The following is an 18876-nucleotide window of genomic DNA, read 5'->3' as shown; positions in this document are numbered from 1 at the left end:
TTTGTGATCTTTCTTGCCTCTTTTTGCAACTGTTCTTGGACGTCACATGTATGTTTAATTGAATTACAATGTATATAAATCATAAGGTCATCAAATTAAATGGAGATTAAATGGGTCCATTAATTGATGTGTGATGGACGAGTTATAAGGACTTTTATGTTTGGTTCATTCCTCTGAGTAACTTTTTTGTTCAGGACAGTCATATTATGATACATAGTACCCTTTTGTATGCTGATTTAAAAAAAAAACGCTAATATTAGGACCAATTTATAAAGTTTTTCAATTTACTTTTTTAAAATTTCCTGCCTTACAAATTCTGTAAGGTACACCCTTCTAATAAAAATAAAGTGTGGTCACCTGCATTCACCTCTATTTCACTTATTTTTAAGTGGACGAACCTTACAAAAACTGTAAGGTAGCAGTCCCCTACTTCCAAACATTTTATTTTTGAAGTATCAAAATTCAATGAAATTTTACAAATTAACCCTAATTTGAAGTTATTTCCATAAATTTTCCCTATGTGATGTTAAAACTGAGGGGACCCTCTTGATTTTGGACTTGCCGCCAACGTCAATATATATTTGCTACGAATCTTGATATTTTGTTTGGATAAATTGATTGCAAATACAAGGACAATTCCGCCGAAGACAAAAATGTCATCAAAGCGATAGTAACTAGGGTTTCTACTTGATGAAAGACTGCTCAACTTGATTGTACTGCCTCACATGACCAACTCTTTCTTCTTGAGATAAATGGAGGAAAATTAACGAGTTGGTCATGTGTAATTGTCGTCGAGAAATTTCCTGGAAAATTGCTTGGAAAAGAAGTTGTTGTTGCTTGATGGCATTGTATTTGTTGGATTTTAATCCAAAAATTGATTGGATGAAAATAGATCTAACTAGTCTTTTGCCTCTTCAATGCTTTTGGAGATGTGTGTGAGTTTGTGAAAATTTTAAACCCGTACGATTTTAATGAAATTAACACTTTAAAAACAATAGGATTTTAAAGTTTTTCTGATTTTCCCGCACTTTAAAATTAGGGATGGCAAAAATTCCCACGGGGACGGGTACCCTCTGGGATTTTCCCCATTCGGGGAGGGTACGGGGATAATTTTATACCCAAATTTTTTTTCGGGGAGGGGACGGGGATGAGGTGGAATCCCCATCCCCTACCCATTTCCCCATTTTAATTTTTAATTTTATTTTTATTTTTAAAATTACTAATAAATAAATAACAAAATTATAAATATTGTTAAAAATAATAAATATCAAAATAGTTGTATGTTGGGAAAGTGGTCACCCTTTGCCGGGAATTAGTTGAAGAGTATTAATTGAAGTTTTCACAAACTGTTTATTGCTTTGATTATACTGGTAGTAGTTCTTCTACTAGATCTACAGGGGATTCTTATAAGAAAGCAACCAAATGGATGATAGGTTTTGATGATTATGTAAACAATGGAGATTGTGCAGTTGTTGAAGATGAATTAGATTCATATTTGGATGAGAAAGTTATATCTCGGATGGAAGATTTTAATATTTTGAGTTGGTGGAAGACAAATGCTAATAGGTATCCTACATTAGCTCGAATTGCTAGAAATATTTTGGCAATTCCAATTACAACAGTTGCTTCTGAATCAGCTTTTAACACTAGTGGTAGAGTTGTGAGCCCATACCATAACAGACTTCATCCAAGCACATTGGAGGCCTTAATGTGCTGTCAAAGTTGGTTACGAGCTTACAATAGCGGTATGAGTTTATTTTAATATGATTAATTTAAAATCGAAAATAAAAAAAATGTATTAGACTATTAGTTATTCGGGGACCGGGGACCCTCGGGGATCCCCTGTTATTATTCGGGGAGGAGATGTGGATTCTCTCAAGCAATTCTAACGGGGACGGGAAGGGGACGGGGACATATGTAAAATATCGGGGATGGGTATGGGGAGATTATTTCTTTAATAACTTAATGGGGTTCATTCAAAAGCCTTATTTCCTTTGGGCCTCGGATTTCATTGGCGGACTGGGCACTTGTTTATCAGTATGGACTCGTATGGGCTTATGGGGTCATTATACAACCGTACACTTCATATAAACATAATGAAAAGTTCTCTTGCCTTTTGTCTGGATTTTTTTTATAAATGCTTTTGGTTTGAGGCCTAAAACTCATGTATGGTTTGAAGCAGGCAAGCATCTATACGCATCTATACACAAGTGTGACGGTTGATTCAACCAGTAAGATGCATTTTGGGACGGTGCAAAAGATTAATTAGTACATGCAAGTTGAAATTCTCTTGCAATGGAACTAAGAAGTAATGGGATTGTAAAGAGTTCTAGTTTTCATTCACATTGCATATTTAAAAACATTGATAAAATGAAAGAGAAAGTAGTTTACCAATTATCCAACTTAAATATCAACCAAAATATCATAAGATTTGTTCGATATTGTGGTTAGAGAGCTAAAGACAGCTAACGCTTAAAAGTCTAGAGGGATTTTATCCAACAGTCTGATTAAAAAATTTATAACACATAAATTAATTTTGTAAAAATTAATATTTAAAAGTCATGTTAAGAAAAGACAAATTTAACTTTTTATTTCAGAGTGGAAATACGACTTCACGGTAACTTAAAAAATATACTAAATGAATAAAATCATTAATTATTTCAACTTGCTAACTTGGATGGATCTTAAAATATGCAAAAGATCACCCTTCAAACTGTACATATAACTTTCATCGAATAAGTAGCTTTTCACATTGAACTACATGCATCTATCAGATCGAGTATAAAATTATATTTACTCTTTATAGGTGATTATCATGTGTTATAAGATAAGATGCATATATGATCCATTCAAAATTGCAAAATTGTGGTTAACACATCACATCTTCGAATGGCATTGATCGAACCAATTAACCAAACCCAACACGTACGGGGACCTCAAATATTGGCCCCAAAATTGTCCCACAATGCCCCCACAAGGCCACAAACAAGAAAGCAACAAAGTGCCTAGAGGAACCCTAATATCCCTCACACTTGACACCACGTGGGCTGCGTTAACGTGCCTTTGCTGCCATTCTAACCCTAACTTCAAATCTCTTTTGGGGTTCATAGATGATAGGTACGGGCACGTCCGCACATGTGTATCTGCCAATTACATTATTGCAGTTCCTGGAGCTATATAATTAACCAAATTTAAAGCTTCACGTATCCTGATCTTTATGATTAATAATCAATTCCAGAAAAAGGGTGGTTGAAAGGGAAATAGATAGCATGAAAGCTTTTTGCACTTGATAAGAAATGTTTGGACGTAAGCATTCTATTTTGCATCCTGGTCTACGTAATTTCACGATGTCGTTTTTGGATTTATAAACTAAAAAAATGAAAGCTCAGTCTTTTGGACTTTGTCATTGTTTTGATTGTTGAGCCACATGATGGATGAAATTTGTAGTTGGGCTTAATTAATGCATTTAGCTATACTCATAATCTAAGATCTTTGATGTACACATAGTTCCATTGCCAATTTGAACCTTGAATTGGGTTTATGACTTTTTCGAAAAGAGAAAAAAAAATATTATTTACATAGTAATATTAGGTGTTTACTTAATTCGAGTCAAGATTCATGCCATAATAATACTATAAGTTTGTTTTGGTTATGGTTTTTATTACGTTGGTTCGACCATATTTTTAATTCAGCCGAAGGAAAAATGAGTATGATCCTCCTATTGTCTGTTTAACTCTCATGACTAATATCGAAATAAAGAGTAAAATAATAAATTAACTAATAAATTATTTAGTTTCATCAAACAACAAGTGGGTTATACTTTTTTTTTATTTAATTGAATGATAATATGCCGCACCAGTTTGTACAATATTATTTGTATAAAATTATTTATAAATATATCACTATTATTTTTAATTTTCATGTATTATGATGATTTTTTAGTCTGAAATTTAAAAAGTTATAAACTGAAAAACAAATGACTATTAGAAATTGTTGTTCTTGATGGTTTAATAACAAAAAAAAAATAAATCAAATCAACGTCCCAATTACCGCAATAATGACATTACATTGATTGTCTAACATCACAATTGTCACACCCCCAAGCCTCAAGGGTTATCTACTTAATTATCTTCAAAGTAATGCCAGATAATCAAACAATTTCTTCACTTAGTTTTATATTATTTTGTTAAAATTGATTAAATTAAAAACGTTTTCAAATAATTTTAGAATGCATGCATGACCCACAGCTCAATTTTTCTTTAAAGAAATAATGACACTTTTAAAAAATAGAATTCCCCAAGATTCCACTTTCTTTCAATTTCATTGTGTAAGTGTCTTAATTTTGTAACACGTAAGGAAGACCAAGTGACCACGGCACATACATTTCAAGCAAATTAGAGGTGACCCAGCTGCGTCACCTGATTGTTTATTTATTAAAGACTCCATGATTTTGGGATAGTGACCCTCACACTCTCATGACTCCACTCACCCAAATTATAATATCTTAATTATTTTATTAAAGCTAATATTAAAAAATCACATATATACATGCTATTAATATTCATTTTTTAATTATATTTTTTTTATAATAACTGTGACTTAAAAATTACATTACCTCAATACTAAATAGAACCTTAAGCAATGAATTTATACTTGGTTTGGCGATTTGATCAATTATTAAATTGGATGGAATCGGCCACGTATGTGTTAGATAATTGAGACGATTGGTTTATTTACTAATTATTATCTTTTTTGGCAAACATAAACTAGATTCCATAAACCAGATTCCGTAAGCAGTCGCTAGTCAAGGATAATGAACTGATCCTAATCACTCCTATAAGAATTAGCTGGCCATGCTGGACCGAGATTACGGGTGGGAATTTAAGTCTTGACACAATTATTCGACGTAATTTAACATAAAAAAAAAATAAAAATAATTATTGGTTTGAAAAAAAAAAATATATTGATACTACTAATAAATATTACGGAGCTTACTATGCTACAAATTCTGTATGCAGGGGAACTTGCAGAAGAAGGAGCAACTTAGCTGAGTCCAAATATTTTATTGTATGACTCGAATCTGTATTGGCTGACATAAACGTAATTTACTTAAGATTCGTCATTATACAACCCAACTACTCCAATTGCCATCTTTTATCAGAACCGGGAATATCATTTTAGGACGGAAATTAACACTAACTAGTCCTTTTGAATTACCCGAAAAATGTATTGAAATTATGACAAAATCTGATCTGTTTCACAATTCACAGTCCATGTTGGAATTAGAACATGAGTATTCAAGTATGTTAGGTAATAATATTTGTGTCATGATGGATTGATAAAATGCTTTAGATCTTGTTTGATATTGAAGTATTGTAACTTTTAAGATACAGTTGTTATAGAAAAAAATATATAATTATAAAATAAAAATTAATAATATACAATAAATATAAATTTTAATAAAATTATTAAACATATAATAAAATTTTTTATTACATAAAATAAAAAATTATATTAATATAATTCTTAAATTACAATAATTAATATTTTACTAAATATTTTAATATTTTATCTTAAAAATTATAACAGTTTAAACTCAATTCCAAATGCACCCATGATAAACCCTAATAAATCTTTAATGACTATTGAGAGTTTGAATGCCGACTCATCTAACTTTACTCAATTATTATTGGCTTAGGTTCTTAAATTATATATTGTGCGCACAATTATTTATGGATTTATTTAGTCGAAAAAAGAACCGCCCACATTTTTTTTGGCTTTTTAGTTTTAGCTTATTTTATATTGAAAAGTCGGGAATACTATTGTGTGATAAATACGGAAAAGTACGGAGAATCGTTTCGAATCCTGAAGACAGCCAGCGCAACACATAATGCTAGCTTACTCATTCCGAAAAGGAGAAGGAAAACACAACGTGTCGAATCAGCGAAGGATCGCGGGCCACTGTCAGTCAAAGACGCTTGGGAGAGAACGGTGCAGCCTTCATAAGTCAGTAACCCAATCAAATACAGCGAACTGTGCCACGGTCTCCGAGCCCTGATTGAGTGATTGAGCGGGGTCCACGTCAAGGAAACAAATAGTCGTGATGATCCGCGAAATTATTTCAAGACAAACAAGGAAGCGCCCAGAGATTCTCATTATCTAACATTAATAATTAAATTAAAATATAACCATATATATCTTCAAAGATAAGCAAAACATGAGTAATGATAACTATCGGAACTCGGAATTTTAATACCTATAAATTTTCTTTCATCTTATCATATCGTACAATAGATACCATATCATCCATACCGTACACGAAACCACACTCGGAAAAAGAAGGGGATAAAAAAAAGGAAGAAAAAGAAGAAGCACCAATCTCCTCTCTATACTGAGCTTTACAAAAACACTCGCGCTCACTTCACTCAAAGCAGGAAAACTCTGTGCATCTCTCTCTATATGTACACGCTAACATTCATATCACCATCTTTACAACTCAAAACATATAATTCATTAATTAATAATGATTCCTCCTCAACGATAGCTTCATTCACTGCATCCATTGATGTCCTGCACAACAGAAACAAAATCAACACGATTATCTCAAGTAATTTTGGAAAGAATAAATTGCGTATGAAAAAGAAATGGTGAAATAAAATAAATTATGTTTACTTACTGAGAACTTGGTCGGCCGAGAATCTTCTGGAGACATCTTTGGAGAGCATCCTTCGGAGCAAATCCTTGGCCAGGGGCGAAACGGAGTGAAACGCGCGAGTCGGGAACCTGAGATTCCCTCTCAAAACGGCGTCGAATATGTCCGTAACGGACTCCCCGTAAAACGGCGGAAATCCCGCTAACATTACGTACAGAATAACGCCGCAGCTCCAGACATCCACCTTCTCGTTGTACTCCATCCCCGCCAGGACCTCCGGCGCCACGTAATACGGCGTCCCGACCACTCCTCTCATCGCCACCACCTCGCCCCCTCCGACGATGTCCGCCGATCCGAAGTCCGATATCTTCACGGTGTCCTCCGACGAGAATAGGATGTTGTCCGGCTTCAGATCGCGGTGTACGACGCCGGCCTTGTGCATGTGAGAAATCGCCTGAACCAGCTGCTTCACTATCGGCTTCGACTCCGATTCCGAGAAGACGCCTTTGTCGATGATCCGGTGGTACAGATCCTGCGAGTCGCAGAGCTCCAGCACAATGTGGAGGTGGAACTGGTCCTCGTAAACGGCGAAGATTTGGACGATGTTGTGGTGAGGAGTGAGGAGTTGGAGGATTTTAGGCTCCGTGAGGATGCATTGGGAGTCGAGGGAGTCGCCGGAGATTAAACGCTTGTCGATGGATTTCACGGCGAAGGACTCGCCGGAGATCCATGAGGTGCACCTGAAAACGGTGCCGAATCGTCCCCGGCCGATCTCTTCGCAGACTTGGTATTCTCTGTTCAGGGCTTCAGTCATGAGAGCGTCTTTTTTTTTTTTTTTTGGTGATTTGTTTTTCTCTGTTTTCGTTTGGTTCTGGTTTTGCTTAATATAAGGAGAGAGTGCAGGAGGGTTTTAATAGAGGCTAGAGAGGGATGATTTAAGGAATGTTTCTAGGAATATTCGAGCGTGGGATCTAACGGATATAGATTCTGGAAATCAGGAGCCGTTGGATCTGAGATTAATTGAAACTACGGTTTTACCCTTTTTTAGTTTAAAGTGTTCTCGAAGACTCAAAGGAGAGAGAATAAGTGGAGACGTGGACTCCGTACAGTTGACAGTTGGGATCAGGTATTTGGTTGGAGATAGTGTCGTACAAGAGTGCGACTCACTGTGTGAATTATTATACTGTTTGCCTAATTTGTCGTACATAATTACGCATTTTGCCATTATAAAGTAATATTAAGCTAGGATTATGATTTTAAATCCAGAAGGTCAACCGGTCAAGTAAAAAAAATGCCAGTGAAGAATAGAGTCGAAGTAAATCTCATGTTTTCTCTTAACAAGGAAAGAAATTTATCATAGAAAGAAAATGAGTAAACGAGTAATGCCGTCAAAAATAAAAATTATCCTGATATTATAGTTTCGAAATAAGAAAAATTACTAGATTCGATAATATTACTACGGGTGTGTTTATAATTGAGATGCTGTAACTTTTAAGTTACAACTGTTGTATAAAAAAAACTGTAACTATAAAATAAAAATTAATAATATGTAGTTAATATAAATTTTAAATAATAATTTTGACAAAATTATTAAAGGTATAATAAATTTTTCATTATACAAGTAAAAAATTATATCAACCTAACTTTTAAGTTACGGCAAATTTTGTTTACCAAATACTTTACTGTTATAACTTTTAAGCTACAACTGTCCAGCCTCAATACCAAACACATCCTATATTTATTCAAGAGTTTTGAAATGAAATGCTACGGAGTCTTGAATCTAATAAATTATGAACGTACTAGAAAGGTGTCCCACATTGTATTTTTGATCTTCTACAACCTCTCAAAAAGATTTTTCATCAATAGGTTTGAATGAGATGATAAATTATAAGCCCTATCCTAATAAGTTATGCACCTATTTGAAAGGTTAATTGTCCGTGTCCCACATTGCAATTTCGAGTTTCCACCACCTCTCAAAAGATTTATATTTCATTTTATTGGTAGCTTCTCATTGGTACAAAAGGCTAAAAGTAATACTTCTACGGCGTTGGATTTGTACGTTAGGCAGTCCAAAAGGGCACCGAGTATACATACAGACAAAGTAAGTGATTCAAAGAAAAAGGAAGGAAAAAAAATTGAAACCGAAACGAGGGACCACCCGATGGATTTAAGATTTGTATGGCAAAGAGGAATTCAAGTTGGCAAAGGCATTGAGGCAGAGATTTTCTTTATAATTGGCATAGCAAAGAGATAGTGTAAAAAGCAAATGAGCAAAAATGATTTTTGAGTAGTGGGGTTTAGGCCACGGAGAGTCCGGACACTGTAAGGTACAAAAGCAAGGACAGGATGCATCGAGTCGGTGAGTGCTATCAATACTCGGACCATTTTGTCAAAAAAATATAATAATTGTCAAAGAGGAAACAAATATCTTGAATTATTTTCTGACTAGTTGACTGGCTGTCGTTGGTTTTGGGTCACTAAATCGGATCCAACTACGGTACCACCGTGGTACCCGTACCACTGGTTTTATCTTTTGTGCCAACTGTGTTGTAAATTTTCATTGAACCCCTTTCATTCATTTTTATTTAAACTTTACCTCATAAATATTAAATTAATTTCTATTGCATCCATATAAACATTATAATTAGCACCTTATACTATTTGTTATTTATACATTTTTCTTCTATATTACACATTTATCACAATACCCCTCTTTTTATCACAAATACCGGCGAACCCGACCCGAATTTCGTTTCCATTTCCGTCCACGCCACCGGCCAAGGTTGGTACCGATCGGAAGATCGTGCGACGCCGGTCATCTCCACACCATCCTTGTCACAAAAATAACCGGGTCAACCCGACCCGCGAACCCGACCCGCGAACCCGACCCGAATTTTGTTTCCGTTTCCGGCAAGTCCACCGGCCAAGGTTGGTACCGATCGGAAGCTCGTGTGATGCCGGTCATCTCCATGTCATCCTTGTCGCCGTAAAGCATTCGGAAAACTGCCGATCGAAGCCGTGAAAAGTCACAGAATCCCCGCTTCAATTCGCCGTTGTTTCTCCAGTTTCCGGTGACGCCACCACTTGAGTTTTGTTCTCCACAATTTTCTATGTCTTTTCTGACCAACCACAGCCACCGGAGGAGCCGATTTGCCGTTGATCGGCCGTTGAAGGATTCACGGGTTTGGGAGAAATGAACTTAATATGTTTGAAGCAAAGTTCAAATAAGAATAAGTGAAAGGGCTTCAAAGTTCAAATAAGAATAAGTGAAAGGGCTTCATGAAATTTTACACAGAAAAGACAAAAGCAGTGGTATGGTGCCAGCACGATAGGCGAGTCCAAATCGATCATGTGCAGCGCCTGAATTTTAGAGAGCGGAAGGAGTTGAGACAATGAAAGGTGATAAGAAAAACACCCTTTCTTTACCAACTTGGTCCAAATTCATTTCTAATCCAACTATTTTTTTTTTTTTTGTCTCATCTAAAATCATGTATGTTTTTTTTGACAATGTTTTCGGTTCCAATGTTCCACTGTCCTAAATTTAAATTTAATAATATTAATAATTTACAAGTAGTCTTCTGATTATAATATTAATAATTTATAATAGTAATAATAATACTTAAAGATAGTGGTAACAAAATAATACCCAACTTTGTCGGATGAATCAGATCCCAATAAGTGAAGTCTCGGTTGGCCCAGTAACTTCGTGGAAGCAAGTGAAAGGCTTGAATTATTTTTCTTTCTAATCCCTTGATTAAGGTCGAAAGTCAAATATTTTTGACATTTAACAAAGGGTAATTATTAAATTCAATTATATTGTTAATGTTGATTACCGCAGCATCATGCCGCATTATAATATTAGCGCAAATCCTGACAGAAACCACGGACACACACAGCTGACAGGAAAAATATCTGAATAAGTAATTGGTTTGTTAAACTCAAAACAAATAATAATTTTTGCGAGCAAGTGTGATGGTGATTCATGCCATTCTATGCTATATTAATTATTATAGATTTCTCGATCATTACTACACTAAAACAATGTGCCTGCTGCGTTATCATTCCAACACTAGGCGCAAAATATCATTATCCTTCTCCTAATGTGCGAACCTTGGGGCGGCTCTGTGTTAAGAAAACAACATCACAATACCTAATTCATAGGCAAATCACATGTAAACAAGACAACCTAGGAATATAACATAACATAATCCTTTCAATATAATAATTTTGTCCACGCATAACCTGTCCTCATCTAATACTACACACACAAGGTTGATTAACTTATGGGACACTCTTAACTTGGAGTTCATAAAAAAAAACCGCCCAGGATCGTGCATCCTGCGTATACGTAAACGGTGTAAAAATCTCAAGTGCTCTTAGATTATTGTTCATTTTCAATTCACTTATTTTCAGGTGTAATCGTGATAGTATTTATGTGCACGAGACAAGCAGTGAATGAATAAAAGGCAAAGTTCTTAATCACTAAAGATTATCTCGTAAAGTGAATGGGTGCAAAAACATATTCATTTATGTAAAATGTAATTAAAAATGTCTAAAAATCCGGGGCAGGGTCCGGGTTTGAGCTTCCCGGACCTGGATCTTTTAAATCCGAGCACTGCATGGTTATTCCCAGATTTTGGGTTACAACTTACAAAACGTGGATAAAGTCTAAAAATTGCATTTATGGGTAAAATTTATCACTGTTTTACAGATAAGTCCAGACTCCAATTTTGATAGAATCACTTTTTATCCTAATTTATCTTAATCTTCCAGTCAGGTCCAGAAAAACAATCTCAATTTAACGTCCACAGATATCATCAGTGTGATCACATCATTCAAAATTAAATTCAGCCAATCATCGATCATGCATTTATGCTTATGGTATGTACAAGTACATAGGAACTGGATTTGACTCACATAATAACAGCTTTTCACAGCATGCTGAAGAATTTTTGTGAGATGCATGCACCCTTCTAGAGTTGGTAGAGAGTAGCACAGTCACTTCATTATTTCTCTACAAAGTGTCATATTTTGCTACCATATGTATAAACGGGTCCACGGAGAAAATGGACGTGTAATCACACATAGACGGAAAAAAATTCAACTTAAACGAGCTCAAAAATGTAGTATTGAACTGCAGCATTCATACACTGACCAGGTTTTGTTCTTGATAATAATGCAGCTTCCGATGAATGATTTGCATTAATATCTCATAGCTCCTGCAAGTTTGACACAAAATGCAAACAGTCATCTATTGGTAAGAGTCCAGAGAATCGTGTCAAAACCAGGGATGAGAAAGCTTTCGAGAGTAATAAGAATTTAAAGGCTGTGACACCTGTATAGGTTCTAACAATCCTAATTTACCATTTTTCTATCTTGAGGGCTCATCTGAAAGCTCTTAAAAGTGGATATCAAATACATTCACAAGAATGAGTTTGGCAGAACATTAAGATTTTCTTTTCAGGTAATTAGTGTGAAAATCCAAAACTTCCTATCAGCAACATCGAAGAGGCAAGTCAAGGGTAGTTGATCATGTCTTGCAACCTGATGGATCTCAACACTGATTGCAGCACATTAATGTTACAATGAAAATAATGCAAGTCTCCTCCAACGTCGTAATTGGTGCATAATTCATTTTCCAACCCTTCTTTCCTTTTATTTTGCAAGTAATTAGAACTTTTCATAGAAGGCAAATAAGCCAACATCAAACGCTGTCTATAAAGAAGATGAAATAAAAATTAGTAAAACGCTAAACATATTACAGTCATTCTCAGTAGCTACTATTGCCCAACTTGAGGAGGACAAGAGAAACTCAAAGAAAAGGTACCATGAAGGTTTTTTTTTGGGGGTGGGGGGGTGGGGTGAGGAGAAAAGAAAAAGAAGTTAATGTATGCACTTTATATGCCTTGAAAGTTGCTTGATCGGGATCAATCCTTGTTTTAAAATGATTAAGCAGCAGGATCAGGATTCGGTCAAATCAGATAAGGTTCCAAGTTCTTGGCATACTATGAAATAATAGCAAAGGTTTGCAATTACTCACCATCATTGCTTGAATTCTGTTCTCTGTCAATTTGTTCTTGCCATGGCCGGTTGACATCAGAAGACCGGTACTCTTGCAAAGCCTTCCCTTCTGACAAAGAAAAAGAGTGGGGAACAGAAAATGAAATGTTGGTCGTGGTTTGCCTCTTAGCCGCTGAAGATTCAGCTGTGGAGCAGAAGTCGTCATGTGCTCCAGAGTTCCCAGCTTCGTTCTTGCAACTATACAATTCATCTGGGTATTGCCGTTCTTCTTCCACATTTTTTGGTCTCTTTCTACTAGGTAGATTATTCTTGCCATTCTGAAACGAGGGCACCTTCTGATCATTAGATGAAATAGTTGGACAAGTGCTCTTTTCCCTCAAGACAACTTGTGGAATGGCCGGAGTTTGAATCCGATCAGAATTATCAAAAACAACTTCATTTGTCCCATTTGAGTCTGTAGCATTGTCAGCAGCTTCCATTTCCCACATCTTGAATATAGCTTGAGTTAAACGTTCTCTACCCAAGTCTAAATCAATAATAGGTTTTGGATAGTTTAATCCCAACTCAACCCCAGCAGCTTTAAGAACATTCGGGGGCGCGTCCCAAGGATGATGTATCCACTCTGTTGGCATTCTTGCTAGCTCAGGTAGCCACTGTCTTACATACTCACCCTCCGGATCAAATTTTGACCCTTGAATCTGGCTCCAAAAGTTCAGAAAATAAGATGCAAGGAATAGACTGGTGTTTTAATTTACAAACTTTAAACACAAATCTGCAGTCACAAAATACTATGGAATTGAAATGCTTTCATCGTAACTCGGTGAATTGCATAAGATTATTACTAATTCAGTGGTCATATAAATTAGTAAATAAGGAAATCCAACATACCTCTGGGCTGTCTAATCGTTCAAGCTCATGGCCGTCCGGTAAGCTCCCAGAGATATACTGCCAACCAAGGATGTCGCATTCCAGATCAGCATCCAAAAGAGTGTCCCAAAAGTACTTCATCCCCCATCTCCACGGAAGAAGCAGGACCTTCACCGCAAAACTTGAAACTATCACTCTTATTCTGTTATGTATCCAGCCCGTAGCCCAGAGTTCTCTCATTCCAGCATCCACCAGTGGGTAACCAGTTCTACCCTGTCTCCAAGCCTTAAAATTACCCAAGTCAGCATGCCAAGGAAAGTATTTCAAGTTACTCAGTAATGGTCTCTCGTGAGTGAATGGAAAGTTAAAACATAGATATCGGGAATATTCTCTAAGTCCCATGGCCCTAAGAAAAAAGGTCACACTCTCTTTTCCTTCAAAGTTCTCTTCTTTTGCCCACAATATCTGCTTCATCCATAAACATTGAAAAACCTTCCTCACACTTAGCTCTCCAAAATGAAGATACGGAGACAAAAGTGAAGTGGAGTTCCCTCCAAGTTTTTGCCTATTCTTATAATAGCGAAGGAGGTGCTGTTCAACAAATTCAGTCAGAACCTTATCTGCATTGCTCCAACCTGGAGACCATCCTCTTCCTAATAAGGCATTACTTGATTTTTCAGATTCATCTTCAAGACCTAAATCCTCAATAGAACATCCATCAATGGTTCCTGTAATTTACAAAGAAGATAAAATTCTCAACTATTCATTCTTCCTTCATACACACACGCGCGCGCGTGCATATACACATATACATATATACATAAATGCATATACAATCAGTCATCTGTCCACAACAATTCAATTTACAATTATAGATTCATTCATGGGCGAATGCACATCCTTCATTGTACACTCATACTTATGTTATTATACCATCTTGGGGGTCAAGTTTAAATTATAAGCTGAATATCAGGAGAACCATGCTTCCCTCTTCTAAAGGTCAGAGGATAAAGAAGAAATTTTCAACTATTTATTCTTCCTGACCTCCATAAATAAGCAGACAGGCATACGTTGATGTGTGGCCTTCATACTCCCTGTGATTATCACAAGAATGAATAGGCTTGTGCATGCTGCATGCATACATGAATGTCCTTCATTTAAAAATGGTGCTGACAAAAATGTATAGTTGGGGCCAGGTTAAATAATGAGCTGAAGACCTTGATCATGATGCATCCTCCATCCAGCCCACAGGACCATACAGTTTACAACATGAAAATTTTCCCAAACAAAAGCCCATAATAGATAATATGCATTCCCAAAGGATAGCCCAATTGGATTGCTCTATTGCAGTGGAATTAAGAGGTCAGGGGTTTGATTACAAGGAACAAATTTAATTTGGGCCGTGATATAAAAAAGGAAAAAGCCCCATAACATGCATGAATACATATCACTAATGAGGGAATATTAAAATCTGGGCGAATGAGCAGGGCCATCTTCACTATGGGGAAGGTAATATTCAAAACAGATAACAGGACCTTGATACTGGAACTAAATATATTCTCCAAACAAAAAGCACATCTGCCTTTCTTGTATCAGCATTCACAGGTACTCAAATAAACAGTGGATTAAGCTACAACAAATTCAGCAACCAGAGTAAAATACTTAACGTGCTGTTTAAATTTACCTGCAGCTTGCACCAAACGCCATGGAGGAAGAATTGAAGCAGGTTCCATTTGCATCTGCAAACACTTATCCCAATATGCATCAAAAGTTGTAAAAGCATGTCCTCTCTCATCATATATCTCCCAAGGTTCATATAACAAATCTCCATTATAACTTTGCACTGAAATACCAAGCTCCACCAGCTTTTCTTTGATGCTGTGATCACGAACAAGCGACACAGGATCTGCGATATGGTAAAAAGTAAAAAGAAAAAAATATTAAAAAATAACACTTGCCCATGTTATAACAATGCAATAACACAGAGCAGTCCTTGACCTAAATAGAAAGGATGTTCATGCAAAGATGAACCAAGTTGTGGCTTAGATTTGAGGAATCTTTAAACACATTTCAATCCACTTATTCCTATCTCTCATTTTTTTTCAATGAAAGGTACAAGATATATGTAGAATGACAAAAATAATGTGCAGGATATGGCTTAAAAATTCAAATTTAAATTAGATATTAGCAAAACGAATTCACATCATTGAGATTTGAAAAAAGTGTAGAACATACCATAAAGATGGTTGAATACTACTTTTGTCGCCTTAATGGCACTGATACACTCCAAAAGAGCAGCAAGAGTACTCTCGGTTTTGAACAGCACAAGTTCAGCACCAAGAGATTTTAGTGATTGTCCCAAGTAAGAAAGAGACTGCTTCAGCCACCACCTTGATACCCGACCTGGGTAGAATTGTCCTTCTTCTTTAGGGCACCATATATAGACTGGAAAAACGCTGCCATCCCTTGCAGCAGCAGCTAATGCAGGATTGTCCTCAATCCTAAGATCCCTTCTAAACCATACTATGGTCCTATTGCCACCCATATTCACTGATTCAGATCCCCTCAGTAACAAAACTAAGTACTAAAATATCACTATGCTCCTCTTGTATCACTACCCTCGTTCAGTCCAAAACTAAGAACACCAACAAAGAACTCATTCCTTACGTCTTCGACCTTACTTTTGGTTGACCAGTTCGAAAGATACCTAACCAAAAAGTTAGCTATGGGACCTGGGGTTTGGCTGAAAGATCAAAAGATATATTTGGGGAATTGCCGGTTAAGCTTTGGGAGTCAAAATTAGTTATAAACAATAAATTCCCAAAGAAACAGCCCTTTAAAGCTCTTCCACAAATTCGACGAGACTCTGTGAATCAAAGATATTTCAACCTATAGATAAGTCCCATCAAGCCTTCCCTACATGTCTCACCTGTCCAAAATCCCACAAGACAATCCCAGCACTTCACAAATATCTCCAGTTCATGGACCCTGAACCCTGATATACTCTGCTAAAACAAAAAGCAACCCGAAACTCACAAACAATTCCTTCAAAACTCACAAGATATAATCATTAAAAGCATGGACAGCAAATTTCTTTATACAACCAGAAGATCAGACTTCATGTGAATGAGTAATAATACAGATCTAAAACCTACCAAAATGATTCCGTAATAATTCACATTAAAGAATGATATCCACAAGCAACTAGAACCGGAATATCAACTATATCAACACTGGAGAGTATATCCGTTTACCCAAAAATAACCAAACAGACACAGAATTGGGAATACCAAACTGAAAGGGTTTTCAGTAGATTGCACCAAGTCCTAATTTTGACTATGTAAATCAGACACGATATAATACCAACTTAGCTATTGGAAAAACACAGCAGTGAGCAGCCCCGCATAAAATTACTGAGGTTTTGGCGCCCCATAACATTAGATTAGAGGGAACTATGTGGGTTCAGTTATGGTGCAATTGTAATATTGTACTACAGTTGGACCTTATCATTAAATATAACTACTTAATTATTGAATTTCTCATTATAATTAGATTTAATGATTAGAGCAGTTGTGGTACCATATTCCAAATCCGAATTATGTATTTACATTATCAACAGTGAATTCCTTAGAACAAGTGGGAAGTGCAAAAAAATGTGTCGTTGTCACGTGGGCTAACAGGCTAAGGTGATAGTGATGCTGATTAATGATAGTGGTGGGAGACAGAGACATATCTTGTCAGCTTTGTGGATCCAACGTAAATCTTGAAGATAAGGTCTCCTCTGTTTTTCTCACTCTGCATGGAGAGTAAAACAAAAACAACTTTGGCCTCTAGAATCTGTTTGTTCACCTTTAGATTACTATTTTTTTGTTCTTTGCTTCAATTTTCTATTAGAGATTTTGTTTTATTTTATTTTTGAGAAGTCCTCGTAGAGATTTACTGATATGCTTGATTGCATTTGTAATATTCCTTTACAATAAGGAGATTGTTATGTTATATAATTATATAACAACATGATTATTTAGCAACTTTTGGATGAAAATCCAACAGTTATGAAAATATAAAATAATAAAATAATATTATTTTTATAACCGTTAGATTTCATCAAACGGCTGCTACATAATTGTGTATATTACACGATTATGTAACATAAAAAAAGCTTTACAATAATTGTAAATGTTTTTCTCATTCCGCATGAAGAAGGTTTGAATAATGGTTTAATTTGCTTACGGAGTTTCACAAGTGATTTTGTGGAGTAGCCGTCAAATTTGAAACTCACAGAGATAAATAGAATTTTTAAATGTTTTTATCTTAAATTTGATATTAAATAATGTTCATTAATTGTGTGGTTAGTAATGCTTTATGAGATTTAAGTAAATTAATTATATTATCTAACTAATTATTTGATGAATGCCACATAATTAGTTATCAGTGTTTTTTTTTTTTGTTCACCTTAGCCTCTAGAATCTGTTTGTTCACCTTTAGTCATTAGTGTTTTTTTTTTTTGTTCTTTGCTTCACTTTTCTATTAGAGATTTTGTTTTGTTTTGTTTTATTTTTGAGAAGTCCTCGTAGAGATTTATTGATATGCTGGATTACATTTGTAATATTCCTTTACAATAAAGAGATTATTATATTACATAATCATGTAACATATATAATTATGTAGCAACCATCGGATGAAAATCTAACGGTTGTGAAAATATAAAATAATAAAATCATATTATTTTCATCCAACAGCCGTTACATAATCATGTATTGTACATGATTATATAACATAACAAAAACTTTATAATAATTGTAAACATTTTTCTCATTCTGCATGTAAAAAGTTTGAATAATGGTTTAATTTGCTTTCAGAGTTTGACGGAGTGATTTTGCGGAGTAGCCGCCAAATTTGAAACTCACTAAGATAGATAGACTTTTTAAATGTTTTATCTTAAATTTAATCTTAAATAATGCTCATTAATTGAGTGGTTAAAAATGTTTTACGAGATTTAAGTAAATTAATTATATTATCTAATTAATTATTTGATGAATGCCACATTATTTGAAATAATTTTTTAAGATTAAAAGTGTAAGTTGTATAACATTACCCATATATAAATTTGGACTTCCCCAACTTCCATCTTTTGAAAAGAAGAAAATTGAAAAAAAAAATAGTTTATTTTACAAGCTGAGATCATTGCAGTTTCACAAAAGATCAAAGTGATTTTAAAAACAAATACCTCAAAGGACAATTACCAACTCTATGTTCACAATCCTCAAAAGTTAATGGTAATGATAGCGGTTCCTATTATTGATTTTTATTTTGTTGACTAGGTTCAATTAGGGAAC

General features: G+C 35.2%; 2 protein-coding genes across 3 annotated transcripts; both read right to left on the bottom strand.

Moving 5' to 3' along the window:
- Nucleotides 1-6232: 6232 nt before the first annotated feature.
- LOC102609528 (phosphoenolpyruvate carboxylase kinase 1-like) lies at nt 6233-7555 on the bottom strand. Its single transcript, XM_006489675.4, has 2 exons — nt 6677-7555; nt 6233-6570 (listed from the first exon to the last, which is right to left on the bottom strand). Exons 1-2 carry the CDS (start codon nt 7464-7466, stop codon nt 6551-6553), a joined length of 810 nt encoding a protein of 269 aa, XP_006489738.2. The 5' UTR covers nt 7467-7555; the 3' UTR covers nt 6233-6550.
- A 3943-nt stretch (nt 7556-11498) lies between these two features.
- Nucleotides 11499-17024, bottom strand: LOC102609249 (cryptochrome-1). 2 transcript variants are annotated; one of them, XM_006489674.4, is made up of 5 exons: nt 15776-17022; nt 15225-15446; nt 13562-14268; nt 12693-13371; nt 11499-11871 (listed from the first exon to the last, which is right to left on the bottom strand). In XM_006489674.4, the coding sequence occupies exons 1-5, from the start codon at nt 16083-16085 to the stop codon at nt 11855-11857; spliced, it is 1935 nt and encodes a 644-aa protein (XP_006489737.2). In that variant the 5' UTR covers nt 16086-17022; the 3' UTR covers nt 11499-11854. The 2 variants fall into 2 exon arrangements, with proteins under 2 accessions (XP_006489737.2, XP_024948050.2); XM_025092282.2 differs by lacking the exon at nt 11499-11871 and adding an exon at nt 11929-12367 and having other exon boundaries at nt 15776-17024.
- Between the last annotated feature and the right edge of the window lie 1852 nt (nt 17025-18876).

This window comes from Citrus sinensis, chromosome 1, assembly GCF_022201045.2.
Source record: "Citrus sinensis cultivar Valencia sweet orange chromosome 1, DVS_A1.0, whole genome shotgun sequence".
NCBI lineage: Eukaryota > Viridiplantae > Streptophyta > Magnoliopsida > Sapindales > Rutaceae > Citrus > Citrus sinensis.
This window is presented reverse-complemented; position numbering and strand designations above follow the sequence as displayed.